Source organism: Pseudorca crassidens, chromosome 3 (genome assembly GCF_039906515.1).
Source record: "Pseudorca crassidens isolate mPseCra1 chromosome 3, mPseCra1.hap1, whole genome shotgun sequence".
Classification (NCBI taxonomy): domain Eukaryota; kingdom Metazoa; phylum Chordata; class Mammalia; order Artiodactyla; family Delphinidae; genus Pseudorca; species Pseudorca crassidens.
The window spans coordinates 42,471,281-42,495,434 of record NC_090298.1 but is presented as its reverse complement, the minus strand read 5'-3'; the positions used below and the strand labels follow the sequence as shown (position 1 = coordinate 42,495,434).

The window sequence follows — 24,154 nt, the reverse complement described above, 5'->3', positions numbered from 1 at the left end:
TCCCTCCATTACTTCACCTTCTACTTCAGACATTGAAGGTGAACACTCTTTTTATTTAACTACTCATCTTTTCTTCCTGGCCAAGCGAACACCTCCACAGAGGGACACCTCTATTCTTCTCCTCATCTCCCAGGTCTTTATTTCTTTATAAAGCAATTTAAATTTCTACATCTCCACTAGCTCAATCCTTCAATACCAATCCATCCATCCAACCATCCATCCATCCATCCATCTATCCATCCATCCATCTCTACATTAATTTTGTATGCAAGCACACAGACCTATCTATTCATGAAAGATATTCACTTGAACATGTTTGACCCTCAGTTTATCCTTCCTTTCCTTTCCTAATCAGAGTTCTCTCTTTCATAATCAATTTCTTGCTCTCTTGTCATCCCAACAAATTGTTTTCATTTCTCACTGCTAAAACACGCTATCAGTGAAACTTGTGGGCTCTTCTCAATACTCATTCTTGTTGATTTATCTGCATCTTTTCTTTCTGCTGACGAGTTTTTCCTTGAAGCATCCTCTGCCCCTGACTCCTGTCATACTCTCTGTTCTGACATTTTTTACCGCTTCAATCACTATTTGTCTCTTTACTGCCACATCCTTTTTCTGTTCTCCAAATTCTCTCTATGAGTCTCTTCTATTCTCTTAAGCCCAGCCTGTCCCAAAGCAATTAAACAAAGTTAAATGTAGCTCTAGTCTTCAGGACTTCTCAGAGCCTTTAAATGCTAATGTGTATTGTTAATATCCCAGAGGATACGTAGGGATATAGTATGCTCAGTGTCTCAGACTTGTTGGACTAAAGAACATTTATTTTCACAGAGCATATCAAGGGACATGGATTCCTTAGACCTCATGGTGGGAAACCTGTGTACAGTTTCCGATTTTCCACCTTGACCTCTCTTCATAATATTGCTCCAACAACTTTTTCTTCTACTCTCTAGCCTCCTTACTCTCAAGAGGGAATAGATTATTTTCTATTCACCACCTCTAGGCCATCCAAGCACTTACCTTATTATTCAAGTGCTATAGGGGGTGCCACCTTCTCCATGAAGTATCTCCTAATCATTGCCGGTGGAGGTGCTTGTTCCCTCTTCCCAAAGCAAGAGGAACCCTTAGAAGTAATAGTTAACATCTTCATACATGTTATTATGGTGTTTATTTTATTCAGTCTATTCATCTCCGAGATTGTCAACTTCTTGAGGACTGTGTTTATGCACTTTGTACCTGCAAGGAATGCTTTCAGCTGTGAGTAATAGAAAACTCAACCCAGAGGGATTTAAACAACAAGGACATTCACTTTCTCATGTGACAAGAAGCTCAGGGGTAGCGGGGCACCAGGGCTGATGAATCCAGTGGCTCAGTGTTACTATCAGGACTCAGGTGTGCATCCTCGGTCCTCATGTTCACTAACCTCATGGTCCCAGGTGTCACATGTGGCTTCTACAAGGTTAAAGGACACAGCTCTTCCTGTAAGTGTATTTTACGATCTCACATCTTTTCTAGAAGTATGATGACACCTCTCCACTCCCACATGTATTTAGACAGAACAAGATCACATGCCTTCCCCAAACCAAGGGACTTTCCATCGGACTGGCTTAGACACATCTCCCAAGCTGGGATTTGGATCATCTTTGATGAAGAATAGAGACTTGAAAAAATAGGGGTTCCAGTAGCAAGGTGGGAATGGGCAGAAGTAAATTTCTACCTTAATATCCTGTTCAGTTCCCCACAGATTGCACTGCACATTCCGTAGATTTGCTGAGTGAGTAAAAGGATGGACAGTGGGGTATGCCAAATAATGTGTTTAGTCAAGATTTTAGATCTCATTACCCATCTTCTACCTTTCCTGACTCTCTAGGAGGAAGATTCAAAATTTGATTTATAAGGAGGAATATTCATAGGTGAACACTTATAGTTGTTAATTCTATATTTGAAATATTAAAGCTTTTGCACCCTCCTCCCACCTCCCGTACTCTTCACACCAGTAGTATCAGGAAAGAGGAATATAATAGAACCATTTTGAGTAAATGTCTCCAAGGGAATTCACAATGATAAAATCAAAACATAAACATAAAATAGATTTTAAATTAAGATTTTCATTGTCTCCATCAACAAAATTATAACGTTGGGAAGCTTCTCTTTCTTTTTCCTCATATTCAAGATAGCAACCATATTTCATTGTAAGTAATATGATGCCAGTAGTTGAATCAGTCTGTCTTTTAATTTAGTATTTCCTCTAGACATTCTTTGAACATGTGTCAACAGGAAAGAATATGTTTCAAAATCCTCTTCTGCTCATTTCTCCCTTAATAAACAAAATGAAGTTTGAAAATGTGTCTTTTGGTTCTCTCTATGCTTCCTAAAATTTGGCAAAAACCAGAATTATCAGAACTGGTCAAGACCACATTCTGAAGCAGGTAAAACTGACCGTGGGGACTCTTTCATCTCCACTCTCAGAATTCCTACTTCTCTTAACAGTCCTTATCTGCAAGCATTTATTTTCAGCAAATACCCACCAACATCTCATAGCTCAAGAATATTTTAAGGTGTTGCTACTTTACAGTGTATTCTCATTTTATTTAATGTTTCTTAAATAATTTTTTAAAAACCTCTAAATATTCAGAAGAAGCATCTCTAATGATGAACTGTCAGGTATGGATTCAGGGATGGAGACAGTTTGGGTAGAGAATATTCCTTGTTCTGATTAAGTCACATCACATAGGCATCACCTACTCTGGGTACATAACAGGCTGGCTCCAGGAATGACTTTTTTTTTTTTTTTTTGCATATTGTTGGGTAATTGAAAAGCCAGAAGTTCCTGAACTGCTGCTGCCAGGGGGATGTTTAAAACAGTCACACTACAAATGCTAAGGCACTGCTGCTGCCAGGGGGATGTTTAAAACAGTCACACTACAAATGCTAAGGCACATGTATTTCTGCCCATGTGGGTAAGTGGGAAGAGAAATATTCGTGTGGGAAGTGGCAAGAGAAATATTTTAAAGTTTGGACTTCAATCAGAGAGTGCTTTACTCACTTAAATATCCCTATGAAGGAGCAAAGAACACAAAGGGTGAGGGCTCCAGGAACAGCGTGGGCTTCTGGTTCACAGATGGCACCAACACACACACACACACACACACACACACACACACACACACACACACACACACACACACACAAGCCATTTCCAGGTCCTATGTACCAAGGGTATAGGAAGCTGGGCAGTGGGGTAGCCTGGTGTTAGGAAAGAAGGTCCTTCTCTAAGTGGTGCTTCCCTTGTGTTACTCTCAGACACCTGCTGTAAGAACAAAGTCTCATACATTCAGAAGTCTTAGAAAAGTGACAGGATCCAAGCCAGCAGGTTGCAGCCCCAGCTGACAGCATGCAAAGAAACCAACCCAAACCAAAGTCAAGGATGCTTGTTGTGGGATCTAAATCAAAGTGCAAGGTGTTCTATATGATGAGGAGACTTTTAATAATTCATAGTTCAGGGAAGAAGGAAAACTCTCCTAGTAGACCTATCAGCTTTCCATCCCAGACATCAAGAACACTGTTCACTGTTCATTCTTCAGGCTTTTATTCTCACATTGTTGTTCTGTGAAAGTGTCAGAAGAGATACAGAGAGAGAAGAGACGGGTGATGAGAAAGATTGTGTGCATCCAAGTGGCCAGTCCTCTTGGGGAAAATGGTCAGGAAAATTGATGTAACATCTCTGGGTCAGAAACCAACATATGGTAAACCTGTATTTTATTTAAAAATCATTTCCTGGGTAAAGTCTCTTCATTCTCAAGTTTTAAAGTAGTAATAATAACCATTGGCAATAGTTGGCATCTTGAGCTATATTTTAAGCTTATTAAATAAAGGTTACTCTTCCGATGGGAAAACAAGGAATAAAAGAAGTAGGCAGCCAGCATTTTGCCAAGTGTGTCAGAGCGAAGCCAAGACTCCATAGCAATTTAGCAGTGAAGGATTAGTCCCTGCTGAAATTCGCTTTACAGACCGCGAACCAAGCCCTGGACGCAAAACAAAATCAACATGGAACGTACACAGAAGGGTCATCAGAATGCGGACAGTGCAAGTAAGAGACAAGGGACAATTCAGACAAGTCTCCAACAGGGATTATTCTGTTTTATCCAGTTCATTAGCGAACACAAAGTTTTTACCTGAACTCTTACCAGTAATACTATTTTAGTATGTATATATATGTTCATATATATATATATATATATATATATATAATATATGCTTTTAAAGGTAACTGTTTAGTAAACTTGATATAATGAGATACATCCTTTTATAGCCTAAAGTCTAAAGGTAAAGAAATAGCCAGGTAGGGTTACTTACTCATGGGGCAGAACAAAACCCACCTGAGTTGCAAGTCATAATTCTGATGCCCACAATGTACTTCTTTCAGGATGTTGTTTCAACAAAGCGTCTGCTTGGGCTACAAGTGTTAGAATCACAGAATGTTATTGCTGAAAGATACCTGTTTCAATCAGGTTCTGTCAGGGAATAGAATCTGACCCAAGTGATTCAAATGAAGAGACTTTAATGAAAGGACGACTCACAGAGGTGCGGGCAAGGTAAAGGGCCCCAGGGAAATGCAAGCTCAGGAGCCATTGCTGCTGAGTATATTTTGAGAGCTCACTACTTACCATGCGCTGGCTGGGTGTGTCAGTTTAACCCTAGGAAGTAGGTATTCTCATGTGTGTTTGCATCTGGGGAAATCAAGACTTAGAGATTTCAAATGTGCTCAGTTTGCTCTGTTAAAAAGTTGTGGACTCAGGATTCAAATTCAAGTGATCTGACCCCAAATCATACTTTTTTAGGCACTGCTCTATATAGCGAAATAAATCTGCTGCTTCTACCTCCCTTTAATTCCTAACAGTGGAGCTAGGAGTCACGGGGAGTGGTAGGCGTGCAGCAGGAGGGATTGGTGGGGGCAGAAAGGAAAGTGATCTGATAAACTCTTTCGCACTACTGTGCTCGTGATGTAATGCTGGAGCTGTTTCTAGCGTTTTAACTTCAGAAGAGGGTGAAGTGAAAAGAGCATGCCTGCAACCACGGCTGCCTGAGAACTCGGCAGGGTGGGAGGATGCTGGGGGCTGGGGACGGCTGTCTCAGTCACTGTTACGTGAGGGTTGGAATTTGTGAGGCTGTCCCTGAAGTTTGCTTATTTCTTTTTAGAGCCTATGCCATTTCTCGAGCCCCTTGGATGTTCAGGACCTGAGGGAAGCATCGTGAAGATCACGACAATGATCATAAAATGGTTCCTGCTCACCGGAACTAGAGGGCCCCCTGCACGTCAAGAATTGTGTTCGGAGTGCCGAGATGCGATGTTGGGTGAGGGGTCCATTCTGGCCTGGAGGAGCTCAGCGGGGGCATCATACAAACCCTGACATTTCTGCCTTGAGGGGTGAAGTGTTTTGATGGATGGAGAAAAGAGGGGGAGCAGACTCAGCCCAGGTCACATTTGTCATCAACTGTGGACGCATTTGCCTACAATCTGGTCATTTTTTTTTTTTTTTTTTTTTTTTGTGGTACGCGAGCCTCTCACTGTTGTGGCCTCTCCCGTTGCGGAGCACAGGCTCCGGACGCGCAGGCTCAGCGGCCATGGCTCACGGGCCCAGCCGCTCCGCGGCATGTGGGATCCTCCCGGACCGGGGCACGAACCCGTGTCCCCTGCATCGGCAGGCGGACTCTCAACCACTGCGCCACCAGGGAAGCCCCAATCTGGTCATTTTTGTTTTCAATGACGAGAAATACTTACTCAACTGTAAATACTAGTGTTGTATAATTACAACAGGTCAAGATTAAAAACAGAAGTTTAAAAAAATATTTAGTTAAAAATAAAGTATAAAACCCCAAGTTATTAACTGTTTCTTAACTCTGACTTCTTTGGCAGTTGAATAAACAACTTACCTGGAAACACTTCTTAATTCAGACTTTCTCTAGCTCTAAGCTCTGGTGTATTTAGGTCTTGAGACACTTTCTGGGGTCACATTTATTGCTTCAACCCCTTTCTCCTCTTTTCAGGTACTAAAGGTCTTTGATTACCTGTTTATTCTAGTTGCCCTGGCAGTGGGACTGTATGTGGAGGGAAGCTGTACTTTGCGTTTTGAGGTTTTGAACGCTCCTAACTGAATGTGAAGCACTCTGATGATGTATCCACCCCTCAAAGGAGAAGCCTGTCTTCCTACAGCAGGTTTCTGTGGCTTTCCAATTGCAGGTGAACAGTTTTGAAAGCTCACCACGTAGGATTGTTTGACAGAGTGAACCCCTAACTGTTTTTGTTGCTGCTGCTGTTGCGTTTATGAGGTGTGTGTGTGCGCATGTGTGTCTGTGTGCTTGTGTTTTAACCAACTAGGAAGAGCTTATCAAGGCAAGCGTGCAACATGTGTTTTCTCTTTCTCAACAGTTTTACTAACTGGTTCCTCTCAGGTCCCTTCAACAGTGCCTGCCAGATATTCCCTGGTAGGATCAGATACCCTACATTTTCTTGCTTTCAGTATAAGCTCTTGTCTGGATGTGGGATGCTTAAAAGGTGATCATTCGTGACCTTATTTGAAGTCCCATTATTTAAATTTATAAAATGAAGGCATTAATGCTAAAAAAAACCCAGCGTGGGTCAATGCTCCAAAATTATCCATTTGTTAGACTCTTGGTCCTTCCTAGACTAGACCACATGAAGGTTGAAATTTTGATCTTGAGAACACTTTGAATGCTGAAAGCCCAAAGTACATTGGATTCCTTTCATTCTTGGAGACATTGTTTGGTGTTTTATTCAGTGACGACTTCCTAAATATATTTACAAAGGAGACAGGCTCAGCGTGCTGTCTGGAAGTGGTGATGTGTACACAGGCTCATGATCCACTGTTAGAAATGTAAGCTGTGTGTGTGTGTGTGTGTGTGTGTGTGTGCGCGCGTGCGCGCGCGCGCGCGCGCGCCCGCGTGCGCATGCGCACACGCGTGCACTTTTGAACTGAGAGTGGGATATTAAACTTGGGCTTTACAGCACATATATCGAACCCTGAAATACCTGATCAGGTTAGGATGATGTTTATCAGGCAGCTTGCAAGAGCTGGGGCTTCGATTTCATCATATAAGGTTCTAGTGGAAGATTAAAGACTGATGAAACACTTCATTCTGCTGCTAAGTAAACTATTGATGGTGGATCAATAAAAATAAAAGCAGGTCAATTTTTATTTAGACAAATACTGTATTTTATTAAATCTAAAATTTTCTCAGTATATTATGTGCCATTATTTTATATACCATTGAGAAAGAAAAAAATTCTTCCAATTAGAAGAATTTGTGAAATTCTTCCAGTACTTTTTTATCACTAGTATTTTTATTTATACTTATTGAAAGTACTCTTGTAGGCTTTTTTGGACATAGATTTCTATCATTTAGAACTTTTGAACATTCATAGGAGGAAAAAATATAAATTCAGTAAATTGGTTAGAATATTCCTAAATGACTCCACATTCATATCTGGTCCTTCTGAATCACAAGTCAATGTCATATCTTTTTGATAGATTATAGGCCCCTGGGCCACAGAGATGATTAGTAATGCAGCATTACTTAACAACTAGCTCCACTATTTGTCTTTGAGATTCTTTTCCAAGTGACTGGCACTCATCCTGCACGTTCTGATGTGCATATGTAAGCAATGATAATTACATCGTAATGGCTGTATCCCAACTTCAATCATTTTAATGTGTGAAGATGTATGTCTTAGAATCAGTAAAATATGCTAAAAAATTTGAAGTGCATAATATAGTTAAAAATTCTAGGTCAATCCCTCAAAGATGGGCTTTTCCTTTCAGAAATCTCCAGAGTAAATATCATGTACTAATTCTGCTAATGTGAAGAGATGTGATTGAGAGAAACCAGTAGTTTAGAAGTTTCTCAAATTTTTGAGTTTGTCAGAATCAAGTGGCTTACTTGTTAAAAATGTTGATTCCTAGGCCCACCCCTGACCCATCAAACTGGACTCCCTGGCAGTGGCATTTTGACTAGCTCTCCTGAACATTCTGATGCTGGTGGTCTGGGGAACAGTGCTTTGAAGCACGTTGCACCAAGCCCTGCCTGAGGCACCATTGGTGTACATTGAGCTCTCAGATTGTAAGCTTGGAAACTTCATGAACTCCATGGCAGCCAAAAGAAAGCACTTAAAACAAGATCACAATGTGGCCTTTCATTGAGAACATCCTAGGAATAAAGGAGCCAACATATTTCAACACCAGATTAGAGAGTGTGTCTGAAATTGCTATTTCCTTAAAAAATTCTAAATAAGAGACTTGGAAGATATGCTTCATGTTTCTCCCCGTCTAGTGCTCACCTTTATATTTTTTCAAAAACATTAGATCATTTATTCAACGCACATATCATGTAAAGGCTAAGGCTCTTCATCACTAGACAAACTCTGATGAGTCTGGTGAGAGTGGTCCTGATTAATATTTTATTACATTATAAAAGGGGTCAGTTTAAGGTTAGGCAAAGGAAGTGCCACGTTATTTGAGAAACAAAGTAGCAGAATCATTTCCTATGATCTTGTATTAATCAGAACCCCTAGTCTTTCCAAAATTCCTAGTGAAAATGCCAAGTGGCTTAGCAATAACTTCCAACATGACTTTTTAAACCTATGTTCTCTCATGTTAGACAGTTCTAATGTCTAAATGACTTCCAATGCCTAAGCTAATTCTTCAGTCATTTAGAAACTAGTAATTAAAAACAACTCTTTGGGCCCACAAGAGCAGTTTGTGGGCTGTTTAGTCATCTCACTCCAGATGGGGCGAGGCTGCAGGGAGAGGTGGTGGAGTCCTCTTAAGCCAGAATATGGACGTTTAGCCATCATTCTGTGAGCTGAGTGAATGAAAAATTGCACCTTGAAGAAGGTGAGGGGAATGAGGCCTGGTATATAATTTGTCTTATAGAATAAGTAACAGTGTTTCACACCTGGTAACTTAGAGATGACAACATGTTTTCACATTTACCTTATCTTTGATCTTCACAACATCTCTTTAAGAAAGGGCTGACAGTGTTTCTATCCCTTTATTTTGCTGGAAAAAAAAATGACATCATGTTAATCAGGAAAGCGGGTTGGTGTCTTGCACCAAGACCGATGGTGGAGCTGGGCTCAAACTCAGGTCTCCTGGTTCCAAGTTCAGAGCTGCTTTTGGTACTCAACATTGCCTCTCGTCTGGTATCCAGGAAGTGCCCAGTGCTTCTGGATGTGGGTTCATATTTGGAGGCAGAAGAACACTGTATGACATCTTGCAGATAGGTTCATAGACTCAGAACCCTGATTTGAGAAAGAGCTAGCGGTTAACAAAACTTGCCTGACTCCTCACATTAGCACCTGCCGGGACTTGGGGTAAAGAGGAGACGCAGGCAGCCGGGAAGTGAGAGCTCCTCACATGTCCCCAAGTCTAGACTTTCTCACTCTAAAAGAGTTCCTGCCAGTCTGAGCCCATGGTGGAAGTTTCTAGATTTGGCCAGGGTTACAAAAACAACCTGATTCTGTGGCTGCTTTCTCAGGGGACTCCATTGGAATCAGAGCTATGGATATGGTGTTCAAGTTCTTTGGGGGCTGCCCAGAGATTCAGGGTCAAGGTTTGTCAGAGATGCTGTGGGTGTCCTGTGCTTATCTTCTCAGACTTTGCCACACTCACGGTTCTTGCAGGGCTGTTTGCTGCGAGCAACTGTGGTTGTCCCCCACCTGCCTACAGCCTTGACCTTCTCGTTAAGACAAATCAGAGAACCCCATGCAGGCAAGAAGCCCAATTTAAAAAGTCCACTTCTCTGTACTCTTCTAAGCAGGTGTAGTTTTTGAAAATTTCCTGTAACATCAAATCCCTCTCTGCTATTAGAATTGTCTTCACTAAGAACTGAAACTTAGAGAACTGGAGAGATATTTCTTTTGGGAAAATGTTTACTCCAAGACATAAGATCATTTTTAAGGAATGAAGCAAACCTTTAGAAATTTAGACTCTTCATAATGATAGTCATGATGCCCCTTTTGGTCTTCTTAAATCATTACTGAGGTAGAGAGGAGAGATGAGGGGTTTAAGGTGACTTTCTTAAGGTCACATAGTTCGGTAGTGGCAGGGCTGTTTCTAGAACTCCTGCAAGCTATTTCCAGGGCCTGTGACAGCTGACCTGTGACTGCTGTAAAAGTTGGTTTGGCAGAGATATATTTCATCAGGGTCTATCGGCCATGAGGAGCTCCATGAACTCCTTCTCAGGGTGGATGTGGTGCTGCCACACCCAAGGCTGGAAGGTCAAGAGGACAAAGCTGGTTAGCTGTGCAGGAGCTGACATGATGGGGCCAATGTCTCTGTTCAGACCCTATTCCACCCTCAGCTGCTTCTGTTGTCTCTGAAACTTCTACCTCATTCCAACCTGTCCAAGAACCTGGGTCTTGCTTTGCTTGCCCTGGGGAACACAGTGGTGCCCGCTGTAACTCACTATTCTCTGAAAACGGTTCTGGGAAACAGTTGATTATGTTTACATATTTATTAAGTATAAGCTCTTATTATATGCTAGACCTTGCCCTGGACCCATGCAAAATTGCCATCAGCTGGTGTCAAACAGGAAGACTTTCAGATGGTGCCAAAAGCAAAAACTAAAACTAAACTAAAAACAAGGTCTCACACACCTAAACCTCTCTGCTTGCCCCTTGGAAATTTTCACCTTCAAGTCTGCCTTCGTAATTCAATTGAAATCAAACCTATCTGGTAAAGAAATTTCTGAGGAAGGCACAATACGCATGGTACCATTTGAATTGACCGTGAGGGTTTGGAACCTTCTCAGAGCCTTTCCCATTTTACCTATCTAGAAAAGATGCTTGATATTTGGTTACAAGCAATTATAATGTGCACAATGAAATACAAAATACCAGTGCACATTACCTAGGCTTATTTTCTTGCTTGGCACAATATCAGGTTTAAGAAAAAAATTACAATGATATTTTAAATGTGCAAGGTATACTGGGTTGAATTGTTATGTGGTTTTATCGTGTCTCTGGCCCCCGCTGCAGGAGGCCACGTGTTGTCCTTTGGATCCTGGGATGGTCTGTTTGACCCACCATAGCTTGAACTTGCATTTGCAGAGCTGTGAAAGCTTATGTGATTCCCCTTGGCCTCACTGACAACCGATGTACAGAACAGGTTAGAGATTTGTCAGTCCCAGCTCAAAGCAAGCCCGCCAAGGGGGACCTCAAGTCCTCATCATCACCAGCTCTGCCTTCACATCATTTTTTTTCTGTGCAGATTAAAGTTGGCTGCTTGTTTACTCATGCTCTGATTTCCTAACTCCTTGTGGTCATAGCTAGCTTTCTTCATAAGATAGGTTGATCTAAGCTCAAAGTTGGGAAAGATAAAAATACAACTAGACAAAAATCCATTAGGGACTGTGTGGGGACCAAGTTTTTGTTGGGTCTTGGAAGGAATTGAAGGAGTCCCCAGAATGAGCTGTTAGGTACTATGTATTGAGATAGTTCCACCATTTGTGAGCTCTGCTGAGCATAGTTTCTTCACCCCTCTGTGTATTGTGTTTTGGTTTACTATTACTGTGGATTTGGTATCCTCAACTTATATCTTCTCTCTATGTCATTGTCATTTACCAGAGGTATTATCAATTTTGAGAAATGCAGAAGATGGTGCCCACAAGCTCCTCTTCTTCTTCCCCTTAACACTTGGGATTTTGACATTCAAAGGCCTTTATTAGGGGCTTCCCTGGTGGCACAGTGGTTGGGAGTCCTCCTGCCGATGTAGGGGACACGGGTTCGTGCCCCGGTCTGGGAAGATCCCACATGCCACGGAGTGGCTGGGCCCGTGAGCCATGACCGCTGAGCCTGTGCGTCCGGAGCCTGTGCTCTGCAACGGGAGAGGCCACAACAGTGAGAGGCCCGCGTACCGCAAAAAAAAAAAAAAAAAAAAAGGCCTTTATTGTTTCTTCCTTAAATTCCTGTAAAAATCAGAAGGTTCTTACTTTTTATTATTTTTCTTTATTCATTGCCAATTCTAAGGTGACTATATTTTTAAAATGAAGAATAGCCATCATTTATTGAATGCATATTGCTTGACACTTCCCATCCCGTATCTTAACAATAACCCTATTAAGAAGGTATTATTGGCCCCATTGTACACCACGAGGAAATGGAGGCTTAGAGACATTAAACTAAGTTCCCTTAGGGAGTAAGTGGCAGAGCGGAGATCAGATCCAGCTCTGACAGAATCCAAAATTTATAGCAAGCCCAAACTAGTGTGCAGACTGGATCCAGTCTAAAACAAATGAAGGCACAGATAATGTTTTCTAATTTGAATGAAATGCTGGTCAACATTTAAAAATTAGGAGATTACTTTCAAAAGTCTGAATTCTAACTTCTCTTTGAAGAAATTAGAAGATTGGGCACAGTGTGCTCATATTCCTGTATGGTAGCAGTCAGCCAGCCCTACGGAGTGGCTACTTCCCTTAGAGAAGGCGTGTACGCTCAGGTGGACAAAATCCTCTCCTTCCTATTGCATGACACCTTGTGTAGCTCACCACCTCACCCAACTGGGTCACCTGCATGCCTTTGATTTTGCAGTCCTTATTCTAGTCTCTGGAGGTGGTCTGTCTTTGGGTTGGAGTCCTGGCTTTATCATTTGCTAACTCTGTGACCTTGGACAAGTTGCTTAACTCCTTTAGTCCTCAGTTTTCTCATCTCTAAGATGGGGATAAGAACAGTACCTAGCTCTTGAGGTTGTTTTGAAAGTATGGTAATCCACATAAAGTGCTTAGCATTGTGTCTAGTACCTCATAAGCTTTCTATAATAGTTAGGTGTTATTATTGACCACATTCCAATTAACCACTCTCCTCAGAAAGTGGGGTTCAGCAAAGTTTGAACAAGAAACCTTTCCCAGGGTCAGCCTAAATTGTGAACTAGGCCATCAGAGCATTGGCCATGGAAGCATGATTATGTTGTAATAGGCAATAGAGAGTGTGGCTTTGACACAAGACTGACATGGTTCAAGTTTATCCTCTGACATTTTGGGGATCTTGGACAAATTATTTAACCTCTTTCTGACACATTTTCCTCATTCGTAAAATGGGTATGAGAATAATGCCTACTTCATAAGGTTGGGTGAGGATCAAGTGAGTTAATACATGTAAAATGCTTTGGAACAGTGCTTGGTACATACCATGCACTCAGTGGATGTTACCTACTATTGAAAACAATTAATCAGAGTGTGCTGTTTGCTTCTGGGGAGATGAAGATAGAATATTTTAAATTGGATTGTCATGAAAAATTTGGGAAATTTGGAGGCTAAGTTGCTGGCCTTCACTTCCCATCTCCTCAGTTCCCTGCAGTTCGGTTTCCATTCCCTCCATCCTCCTAAAATTGCATATTTGAAGGCTAATCATCAAGTCACATCCAATGAACTCGACCTCATCTTCTAGAAGGGACAAGAACTTTAGCGATCAGCTAGCCTAATACTGTCAGTTCTCCAAAGGGAAGCAGAGGCTGAGAGAAGCCCTGTGGCTTGCCCATCACTAACTTGTGACTGACCAAGAGCGATCGACTTCGTTGGTTGTATATTTACTAGATGACAGTGGGAATATGTCTATTTTCATAGGTGGTGGGGCTTGGACTCCAACATGTAGCTAGTGTAAGAACTCTCTTCTCTCTTTCAAACTTGCTCTTTCTGCCCCACAAACCTTGCTTAATGAGGCCGAGATCCAGTTAATATATTAAGAGGACTGCTCTGTCTTCCCCAGTGGGACCTAGGCCCTGTGACCCTCCATAGCTTGAAGACCTTGTTTCCTGATGGGTAATGTTTTCCCTTCCCTGTGACTTGCCTCTCTGGGCCACGGTCTGATTTGCCTGCTGGCTCATTTGTTTCCTTGGGCTGCCTGCCTTGTTTGGCGGTTTTTAGTGAGCGTTCCGATCGATGCCAGGAGGTGAGGGGAAGGGCTCTGAATGGGCTCAATCATTGGACAAGCAGACTTGGTGATGGATGAGTCTTCTCCCCAGTGAGTTTTGGGTCAGGACAAGTCCAACTGATAAGTTTTTCCAGAACTGAGTAAGCCAGAAACAGTGTCAGCAGCATCGTACCACTTTTGTGGGTTTTGTATTGATTTTAAAGGAAATTCTCAGCGGCCGTTCCACATCTTACTAGAAATATAGCTACATCCCTGATAAACTTAGATATATGCCATGTGAATTGTTTTAGAAATAACATTGGATGAGGGGTGAGAGGAAGGAAGAGAGGGTCTTTAAAAAAATCCCTTTCAAAATATTTTCTTTCTTCTAAGTATTGAAAAGGCCCACCATAACCCTTTCTTCTTCCAAATGATCTCATAGCTATTTATTGAAAGGAAATACCAAATGTTTATTTATTTTTTTAAAAGGAGCTTCTTCGGTCCTGATGATTCATGTCGATATAATTTTCCTCATGACTGCAGAGGCTCGTAGGCAAAGCTATGCCTCAACTGATGTGCTGGTGTCCGAACAATTCCTGTCCTGGAGGAGGGTGTGCAGCCTTCTTTATTCCCCCTTCACAGACGTCCTTGAGCCCTTGAGACGGATGTGAGCGAGTGTTTTAGTCCTCATGCAAAACAACCATCTAAACATAACAGATGACATCAGCTCGGGCTTTTCAATTCCTGGATGGCAGCAGCATGTTAATCCAGCCTTCATCCTGGATTTCATAAACTAAAACAAGAGAGCCTGGCAGGAGGACAGCGCTGCTGCTGGGTTGAGGAAATTGATGACGGGGAAGCATGCGGGCAACCCAGTGTATAAAACTCATAAACGTGTAGGCAGAGGCTCAGCTACCACTTTGGACGGCTTCTTCCCGCCAGCAAAGACCCCGCCGCGGGAAACATGAAGAGCCTCCTGCTGCTGGCCACGCTCCTGGTCCCCGCGCACCTGGCGGCGGCCTGGAGCACCAAGTACGCGGTCGATTGCCCGGAGCGCTGTGACACTAACGAGTGCAAAAGCAGCCTGCGCTGTAAGAGGACGGTGCTGGACGACTGTGGCTGCTGCCGGGTGTGCGCCGCTGGTCCGGGAGAAACTTGCTACCGCACGGTCTCAGGCATGGATGGCGTGAAGTGTGGCCCCGGGCTGAGGTGTCAGTTTTACAGTGAGGAGGATGATTTTGGTGACGAGTTTGGTATCTGCAAAGGTAAAGAGTGACCCCTTTCTTCTCCCCGCCCAGGGCACACTGAGGGCTTTTAGCCAGCGCGAGAGATGAGGAGCCTTTTCTCAAAATGCAAAGAGGGAAAATGCAGGTGGGTTAGGGACCAGGTCCCACACTGATGCTGTCATAGAGAGAGAGAAAGATAACTCTGCAGATTGCAACTGAACCCAGTGTGCAAGAAAGCCCAGAAAGGAATACAGCATTTCACTCATTATGCCTGGGAGATTTTTTTTTCAAGTTCCCATTGAAGACTGTGTTTGCCTCCTTTTCTGGAAAACTTCAGGAACTTGACAGGTAATCTGTTATGGATGGTTTAGGTGTTCTCTCTTCTGCAGTCAGTGATTACAGAGGTCTGCACTGGATAACCTCTTGGAGTGGTGGCTAGCCCTGCGGTTTAGTGATTCTTTGATCTTAAAAGGGTCCACGGGATGGAGGGCACCTCTCAAGATCAAATATTTCTGATGAACACTAATGCACTTTGTGAAATAGGGCAGCTTAAGTCATCTAGCAAAATGACTCACATTCCTGGAGGAAGATACCCTGAAGTATAAAACAAACCTCATTCCACTCTATAAAAGGTTTTGGTCATCTAGAAAAATGAGTGTAAGACCAGGAAAAATAACACCTAAAGAAAAACTAAAATTGGAACTCTGTAAAGAAAGAGGTTAGCACTCTTACAGACTTAAAGAAAAACTTTATTAGGTTGAAATTATAGTTAAACAATGTAGTTAAACATTTGTAAAATTTATTTCAAACTTAGTGACTGTAGTTTACAATGTTTAACATGTTTAGAAACGAAAGAACGGTGATTTTAAAATACTCTGTGTATGGATACCTCATGATCTCATGTTAAGAACTATTATTAAGATTCAACACATATGTTATAGCCCCATTCATCAGTTTTACAGTACAAAGAAGCTTTTATTTTTATTTTTTATACATCTTTATTGGAGTATAATTACTTTACAATGCTGTGTTAGTTACTGCTGTACAGTAAAGTGAATCAGCTATAAAGAAGCTTTTAAAATTAAAGGGACTGAGAAGTTTCTAAATCATTCTTATTTTCTGTGTTTAATACAACTGTAAGCTTTTATGAATGGTAATCATCCAGTATTGAGCTAATCCCATTAATTCTTTTAGAAAAATATTTTATAAATCAATTACCTTTTAGGCCACAAAACATACTAAAGGTTAGGAAATAAATGCTTGAACTTTTAGGAGAATTTTATTTTTTGCTTAGCTTATTTTTGTTTATAACCAATAAAAAGTAGAATAGTGAGGAAACATTTTCTCTGGTGGACATTCACATACATTTCTTTCAGCTGAGTAGGATCTCTATTTTCTGTAAATTATAGGGCTTATCAGCCAAGAAAAAAGTACTTCACACAGGGAAATTAGGGAGGAAGTGGTTAACACAATCATACTTGTGATATAACAAGTATATGCCGTGGATTGCTTTTTCTCTTGGCATAAAAATTGACTCTGTATGTGTGATTGTAAATGTCCAATTACATATGGGTAAAGAAACAAGCTGTAAGGCATCTGGAGTCTTTAGCACTCCAATATTCACTGAATGATTGAGGTAGCTGTTAATAAGATATATTTTTAAAAGCTGTTTAGGATAGCTCTTGGACATCCTTCAGATTGCAAGTGAGTCTGGTTTCGAACATTTACTCTCTGCTGGAAATAGTGAGGCTGTGTGAACCTCAGCAGTTAGATACATTATATTTTGCTATAAGCAAACTCTCTACTTTAGCTTTTTTTTAAAAGAACACCCCTATGAAAACTGTATACTTTAGCTGCATATCTGGATGTTTTTTAAATATTCAGATGTTTGGCGTCGCGTTGCCCAGATAACAATATTTATTGAACACCTACTATCTGCCCAGCATTTTTCAGTACATTGAGGGATACAATAGAAGCATAACTGAGAATCTGGCTAAAGTTTTAGTTTTCAATATCACTGGAGACACAGTCAGATCCCAATGCTGTGTGCTTTTCTGCCAGATACTTTTTTCAGGATCCCTTTTAAGAACTATTCTTCCCAACAGAGAGGCCAATGTTTAAAACCAGGTGCTTCTCTAATCTGTAGGATGCAGAGTACAGCAGTCCTAAATCTCTTTAAAAAATATAGTTCATTAATATCTCTCTTGATCATTCTGTGGAATATTAGATTGCTAAAGACTTAGATGCCTTACAACTTGTTTCTTCACCCATGTGGGATTGTATATTTACAAGGATATTCTTATGCCATGAGAATAAATATTCTGCTTGGCTGTTCAAGCCTGGCTAGTCTATTGAGATGCTATTTACATCATAAAACCTATGCATTTTTACTAAATGAGTTTGTTCTCTTTTTCTCAATATAGTATGTTTTAGTCTAAGTATGAAAACATTGAAGCTCTAAAAGCTTCCAGATTTGGTTAGGTATACGAATACATTCTCAGCTTCCTTTTCATTTAGCATATTGGATCTTAGCTCTGCAGAGGGTTTTAGTAGTGAATCCTCTTATCATCTGGAGGAGTTAGGTACATTTGTACCACCATTTTGATAGATAAGGAAGTTGATAAGAGTTGGAGCAGATTGAGGTTTAGCCACTTCGTGAAGAGCTAGGATGATCGCCCTCTTAGCCCCTGGTTAGTTTAAGCCCTTTCCTGTACCTTTACAACAGTAAATTGTCTGTGATTACAGGGGATTCAAATACAGCATCATATCTCTTAAGCTCTGTGAGGAGCTGATGCACATGTCTATTCAATTGCCCACCTTCACTGAGCTGTCACAGAGGTAGCCCATGAGACCTTGTCTTTTGGTATCTAAGCAGAAAGTAGACAGAATTAAGACTGGTTCAAGGATATTGGTTACGTGTATCTGTCTTCAGTTAAACTTCACAGCAAGACACTACAAGTGAGGCATCCACTATCTGGTCTTAGTGTGTGATTTCACATTTGTGACAAGGTTTCAATTTTCAAAGCCTGGGATTTTTGGAGAATTGGGTTTTATCTGATAGGCAATATTCTGAGATTTGTCCAATTCCTGAGGCTGTGCACACGGGCTGTGAGGATGGACGCTTATGTACAACAAGCAGCTCCCTCTCTCAACCTTCCCTTTATCCTTAGACTGTCCGTATGGCACCTTCGGGATGGAATGCAAGCAGACCTGCAGCTGTCAGTCGGGCATATGTGACAGGGTGACCGGCAAATGTCTGAAGTTTCCCTTCTTCCAATATTCAGTAGCCAAGGCTGCCAACCAGAGATTTGTTTCTCACACAGGTAAGAATTGATTCCTGTATAAACATTGAAACATAGCCTCATTTTCCGTTTGAATAAGAAAAAATATGGATGAGTAGAATAAGACGTTGGTTTAAATGATTTAGTTTCTTTTATTTAATTTAAAGGAAAGGTGGGAGGTTGTTGAAATTTGTTGCTTTTTTTTCAAAGAAACCTCATTAATAATTTTGAAGATTATATAATTTTTGTAAAGTTTATCCAGTTTATATGGAGGATAAATATTGATTACAGAAAAAAACCTGTAATAAAAAATAACCGAGATATACAAAGTTATTTAAATTCTTCAGTGATCTGTTTTACATACATACTAGACAAAGCTGCTTCTCTCCCAACTTCACATAGAAAGAGTACTCTGAGGAATTTATTGGATAAGACTTAAGAGCCAACATAGAAAATAGAAAACATTTCTTTTTTTAAACCAAATGGAAGTGTTTAAATGGAATAATTCCAAGCATGCCTTTTTGTGGCTTTTGGAGAGAATAAGAGATAGTATCTGTGATTAAAATTTGGGAATCATCTCTAAACCTTTGAATGAAAGTGTGTAATGTTCACATACTGCTTGTTAGTGCTTCTGTATTTCTTACACAGGTTGTTAGAATGTGAGAAATACAGCCTATAAGACTATACTATTAACCTATTTGGTTATCTTGTTGAATAAATTGTTAGTACAGTAAAGCTTTATTAAATTGGAAGTAGCTACATGTTTAAAATAACATGTAGCCAGAGCAACTGCTAGTATCAACAAACTGTATACTTTTCCCCCTCAGATACAAATAGTTGACAGTCCAAATCTATTTCAGTTTTTGTTTCTGGTTCTTTGCACTTCAAATTAAATAAGATTTGACATATTGACAAATGTGCTTATTTCCCAGCTTTACCTCCTTCTTACATGTGGGTTTAGTTAAGTACATCAAGATAAAGGGGAAATACTGTGTTTTTCAGTGAATTATTATTTTTAAGTGTGGCTATGCCCTTAAACATTAATTTAAATTGAAAACCTGTTTTTAACCTATTAGGTGAATATCTACGTGAATACTTGATCTGGATATTGAGATCAGTATTAACATTATAAATACTTATGACTTGTCCCTATAGTTCTTGAAAAGCAAAATAGAAGAAAATTGAATTTTAAGTTTGGAAAAATTTTTTTGTTGAGGTGAAATTCACCTAACATAAAATTAACCTTTTTCAAGTGAACAATTCAGTGGCATTTGGTACATTCACAGTGTTGGGAAGCCACCACCTCTATCTAGTTCCAGAACACTTTTCTCAGCTCCAAATAAAACCAGTACCCATCAAGCGGTTACTCCCACTCTTCAACCCCTAGCAACCACCAATCTACTTTCGGAAATGAGGAATTTTTTTGTTTGTTTGTTTGTTTTGCGGTACGCGGGCCTCTCACTCTTGTGGCCTCTCCCGTTGCGGAGCACAGACTCCGGACGCGTAGGCTCAGCGGCCATGGCTCACGGGCCCAGCTGCTCCGCGGCATGTGGGATTTTCCCGGACGGGGGCACGAACTTGTGTTCCCTGCATCGGCAGGCAGACTCTCAACCACTGCGCCACCAGGGAAGCCCTGACACGAGGAATGTTTTGAATGGTTTGATTGTCTTTAGTGCAGGGAAACCTATTACCTCAGCACAGCTAGCTGCCTCAAACACTTGTAGCTCCTTTTGTCTTATTTTGCTTTCTTAAAACCGTAGGCTACAAAGAGCATTGAAGGAGCGCCTTTAGAATCCCTCTTCACTCGTTTAAGATTGCACCTGAATCTTTCCCACCAAGAGAGAGTTAAATCCCTGGTGAATCTTTGTTGCTGTTTGGGATGAAGGTCTGGGGGGCTCTCGAGCGCCTCTGGAATATTCCTCAGTGATGGAACTCTGTTGTCTCACCTCCATTCTTCCTGCTGCACACACAGGAGCACATCCTCTGCTCCTCTGGACCCTTGTGCAGTCTCTTTCCCTCGGGCCTGTCACCCTCTCTCGTTTGCTTGCAGATTCTGCAAAAATCTTGACCACTGTATAGATGCCTTGGAAACAGATACACTTGACCCTTGAACAACATGGATTTGAACTGTGTGGATCCACGTATATGCACATTTTTTCCCCCAATAAACATAGCACCTGTATTTTCATGTTACAGATCTTTAGATTAACTAAGTGTGGGGAACAGTTTGTTTTCGATTAGAGATCACAATCCGTGGAGTCAAAGAACTAGGGTTTGAGTCCTGATTCTATCCAAACCCTTTCAGCTTCCCCCCCTTGGGTGAGTCATTTACCAATTCCTTTGTTTGGGGGCAGGTATAACAATAGGTGGGTTTTCTACTGCATGGGGGTTGGCATCCCTAACACCAGCGTTGTTCAAGGTCAACTGTATTTTGCTGGATGAAAGTTACATTAAGGGTTACACAAAAAATATTTCTGTGCCCAGATTAGGTATCAAGATTCTTATTAGAAATTTATGGAAAAAGCATTTTCTGACCTAAGGTGTTGCCTTTCCTCAGCTAAAGGAGCAACTAAGGATGACTATTAGTGTGACCTCGGTTATCCTTAGTCAGGTTGAGGATGGAGCACAGGATATCCTAAAGACCTCATGGGAAGGCTGCCTGGGAGCCCTTCCATTCAGTTTTGCATTGTCCACTTCCTGGGCTTCAGGTGCTACTGCTTACAGGAGGGGGCTTGGGGCCTCTGTCCTGTCTTGGGCTTCACATCACCTCTGCAAAGCCTTTGTAAATGGCACCAAGGTTCCTCAGCACAGGGACCTTGGAGGTGCCTTTCATACCTTGATTGCATGAGGTTGTCTTCTCCAACTTTCTACCTGTTGGTCACAACATTCTTGGCAAATGGACTTCCTGGTTTCCCTTCTTCATTTGTTGTTGTTGTTGCTGTTTAGTAGTGAGCTCTCCACCTTTCTAAGATTGGGAATTCACAAGCAGCTTTTTTTTTAGGGGGGGGCGGGTGCGGGGTAGTGGTAAGATTTATTGAGTTTCATGAATTTACATACATTCATTTAACTACTGAGCCATGCTAATCGTCATATAGCAGAATGTGCACTGCTAAAGCAAACACACCTCATTTTTCTTAGAAGCTGAGAACTTCATTTAAAAAATTCTAAATATTACAAATTTTTATGTAGAGCAAGAACTATCTTTATAAAAGTCCTGCCCTTTGGTCTGCCTTCTGCATTCTGGAGTCACATTGATAAGCTAATTCCTTTTCCATATCAGATAGTATAAGAATCTTACTTAGAGATCTATACTTACAACATTTGCTCATTCCGAAAGTATTTATTAAGTGCCTACTATGTTCCAGGCACTGTTGCAACAGTGAACAAAACAAAGTCCCTGCCTTCATGGAGCTGATACTCTAGTGGTAGAGTGAGATAATACAGGGAACAAAAGACAAATGCATATATAGAATAATGTCAGGTGATAATAGGAGAATGAAGAGAAATAATTCAAGGAGGTGCTAATTGATAGCAGGTGAACACAGCATAGACTCTTGGAATCTATTAAAGATTTCATTGTAAATCCATTGTAATACAAAAATAAGACAAAACCGTACTTGATCTTGAAGTTATAAACATTTGGACATGATTTGTATTCCTTCTACTTTCAGAGCATGACATGGCGTCTGGAGATGGCAATGCTGTGAGAGAAGAACTCGTGAAGGAGAATGCTGCCCGGTCTCCTGTAATGAAGTGGTTAAATCCACGCTGATCCTGGGTGGGATTTCCAAGAGAAGACTCTATTTTAATGATCATTCAACACACAGCCAACACTTTAGGAATTGTCTGTATTATAGCATATGGACACGTAACTTTTGGAGAATAAGTGTGATTCAGGGTGGGTCTAGAAAAAAAAAAGTAGGCTATTAACAATCCATAAAATGCATATGACTGGAGACTCTTAGATATTTGTTAAATATTTGAATGCGTATAGATTTGTTTAATATGTGTTTATAGTAATAGTGAAGAACTAAAAATGCAACTTAGATCATCTTAACCTGGAGGGAGATCAGCCAAAGGGAAAGCTAGCCAAACCTGAAGACCACAGCGAGTCCACGGTTCTTGACTTGATGTACATTAATGTTGGGATATGGGCTGGAGGAAGAGTTAGGAGCAAGAGAAGGTGGCACTGGGGGTGGGAGAGTATGACATTTAGATATTCCTTGTGGTAGCCGCAGTAGAATTTAATTGTGCTTTTTTTTCACTTTGGGAAAAGTGAAAACAAAACAGTCCCTGAAGGAAGTGGGATGTTGGAAACTTGCAGGAGTTTGAGTAGTAGCCTTGAATTGAAGCAGGTTTCAAAGGGCTGCTAATGTAGTTCCCAGGTTACCGCATCTGAAGGATGGTTCTGGGGCACAGGGCAAACACACACTTCCATAAATGGTTTTAAAGAATGCCACCTCAGATTGAGAGAGCAAGGAAGTATTTTGCCCACTTGGGGGAAGCGTGAAGATAAATATTTATATATTTTTGTAAACAGTTGTTAGTACAAGTCATCCTCCATACCCATATTTATCACCCTCTTGAGAAAATAAACATAATATTGTTGTTTAAAATGGTTAGAATAAAGGTATAACTCTATAAGGTTTTCAAACACCCAAGGCATGGTAAATTTATTATTAATAATTATAGTAATATTAACAGTAATAAGTATACGAGAAACCTAGAAAAATTTAGTCACTATGGATTTATAAAAGGTCAAAAACATGAGCAACAGAGGGAATTTATTTAAAAGTAAGTGCAGTGACATAGATGAGTTTTAAATTCAAAGTAGAAAAAGCTTTTTAGAAGGTTTGGAAGAGAGTCAATTTCAGCAGGAAATGTCAACTTTAAAATATAGTTCATATTAATGTATTTTTTTCTTTAAACTTGGTTGATAAGTGGAATTATGAGTACACTTGGAAGGATCTTAGCACAAACAGGACTGTTGTACTAGATTTTGTTAGGAAATATTTGCAGAAATATTTTATTTGGAGTGAAGAATTATTTAAGAATCATTTCATTATTTACCTGTATTTTATTCTCAAAGTTTGCCAACAGAGTTGTGAATGTGTGTGTGGCAGGGTCTTTGAATGTAAGCTGAATAAGCTGTTAGGATTTGTTTTAAAAGGACAAGTTTATTACTGATCAATAAAACAAACAAGACAGCCTCTCCGAGTCCATTCATGACTTCGTTAATCATTAAAATATTTAAATGATTCATTCAATGAATAACTCTTTAATACATATCAAAGGACAGGCTCCTCATGTAAATTTTCTGAACAGATAAGCATCTTCTGTCAAAATGTGAGACCAGAATATGTATTTCTTTTGTTGCTATTTATTTATTTTTTACATCTTTATTGGGGTATAATTGCTTTACAATGGTGTGTTAGTTTCTGCTTTACAACAAAGTGAATCAGTTATACATATACATATGTTCCCATATCTCTTCCCTCTTGCGTCTCCCTCCCTCCCACCCTCCCTATCCCACCCCTCCAGGCGGTCACAAAGCACCGAGCTGATCTCCCTGTGCTATGCGGCTGCTTCCCACTAGCTATCTACCTTACGTTTGGTAGTGTATATATGTCCATGCCTCTCTCTCGCTTTGTCACAGCTTTCCCTTCTCCCTCCCTATATCCTCAAGTCCACGAAATTGAGCTATTTGTAATGAGGTGGACAGAATA

At 40.7% G+C, this 24,154-nt stretch overlaps 1 protein-coding gene across 1 annotated transcript; it reads left to right on the top strand.

The window, feature by feature from the left end:
* The first annotated feature begins 14,492 nt into the window (after positions 1-14,492).
* Positions 14,493-23,638, top strand: ESM1 (endothelial cell specific molecule 1). The gene is made up of 3 exons (XM_067730677.1): positions 14,493-15,186; positions 18,318-18,470; positions 22,100-23,638. The coding sequence occupies exons 1-3, from the start codon at positions 14,886-14,888 to the stop codon at positions 22,198-22,200; spliced, it is 555 nt and encodes a 184-aa protein (XP_067586778.1). The 5' UTR covers positions 14,493-14,885; the 3' UTR covers positions 22,201-23,638.
* Positions 23,639-24,154: the final 516 nt, after the last annotated feature.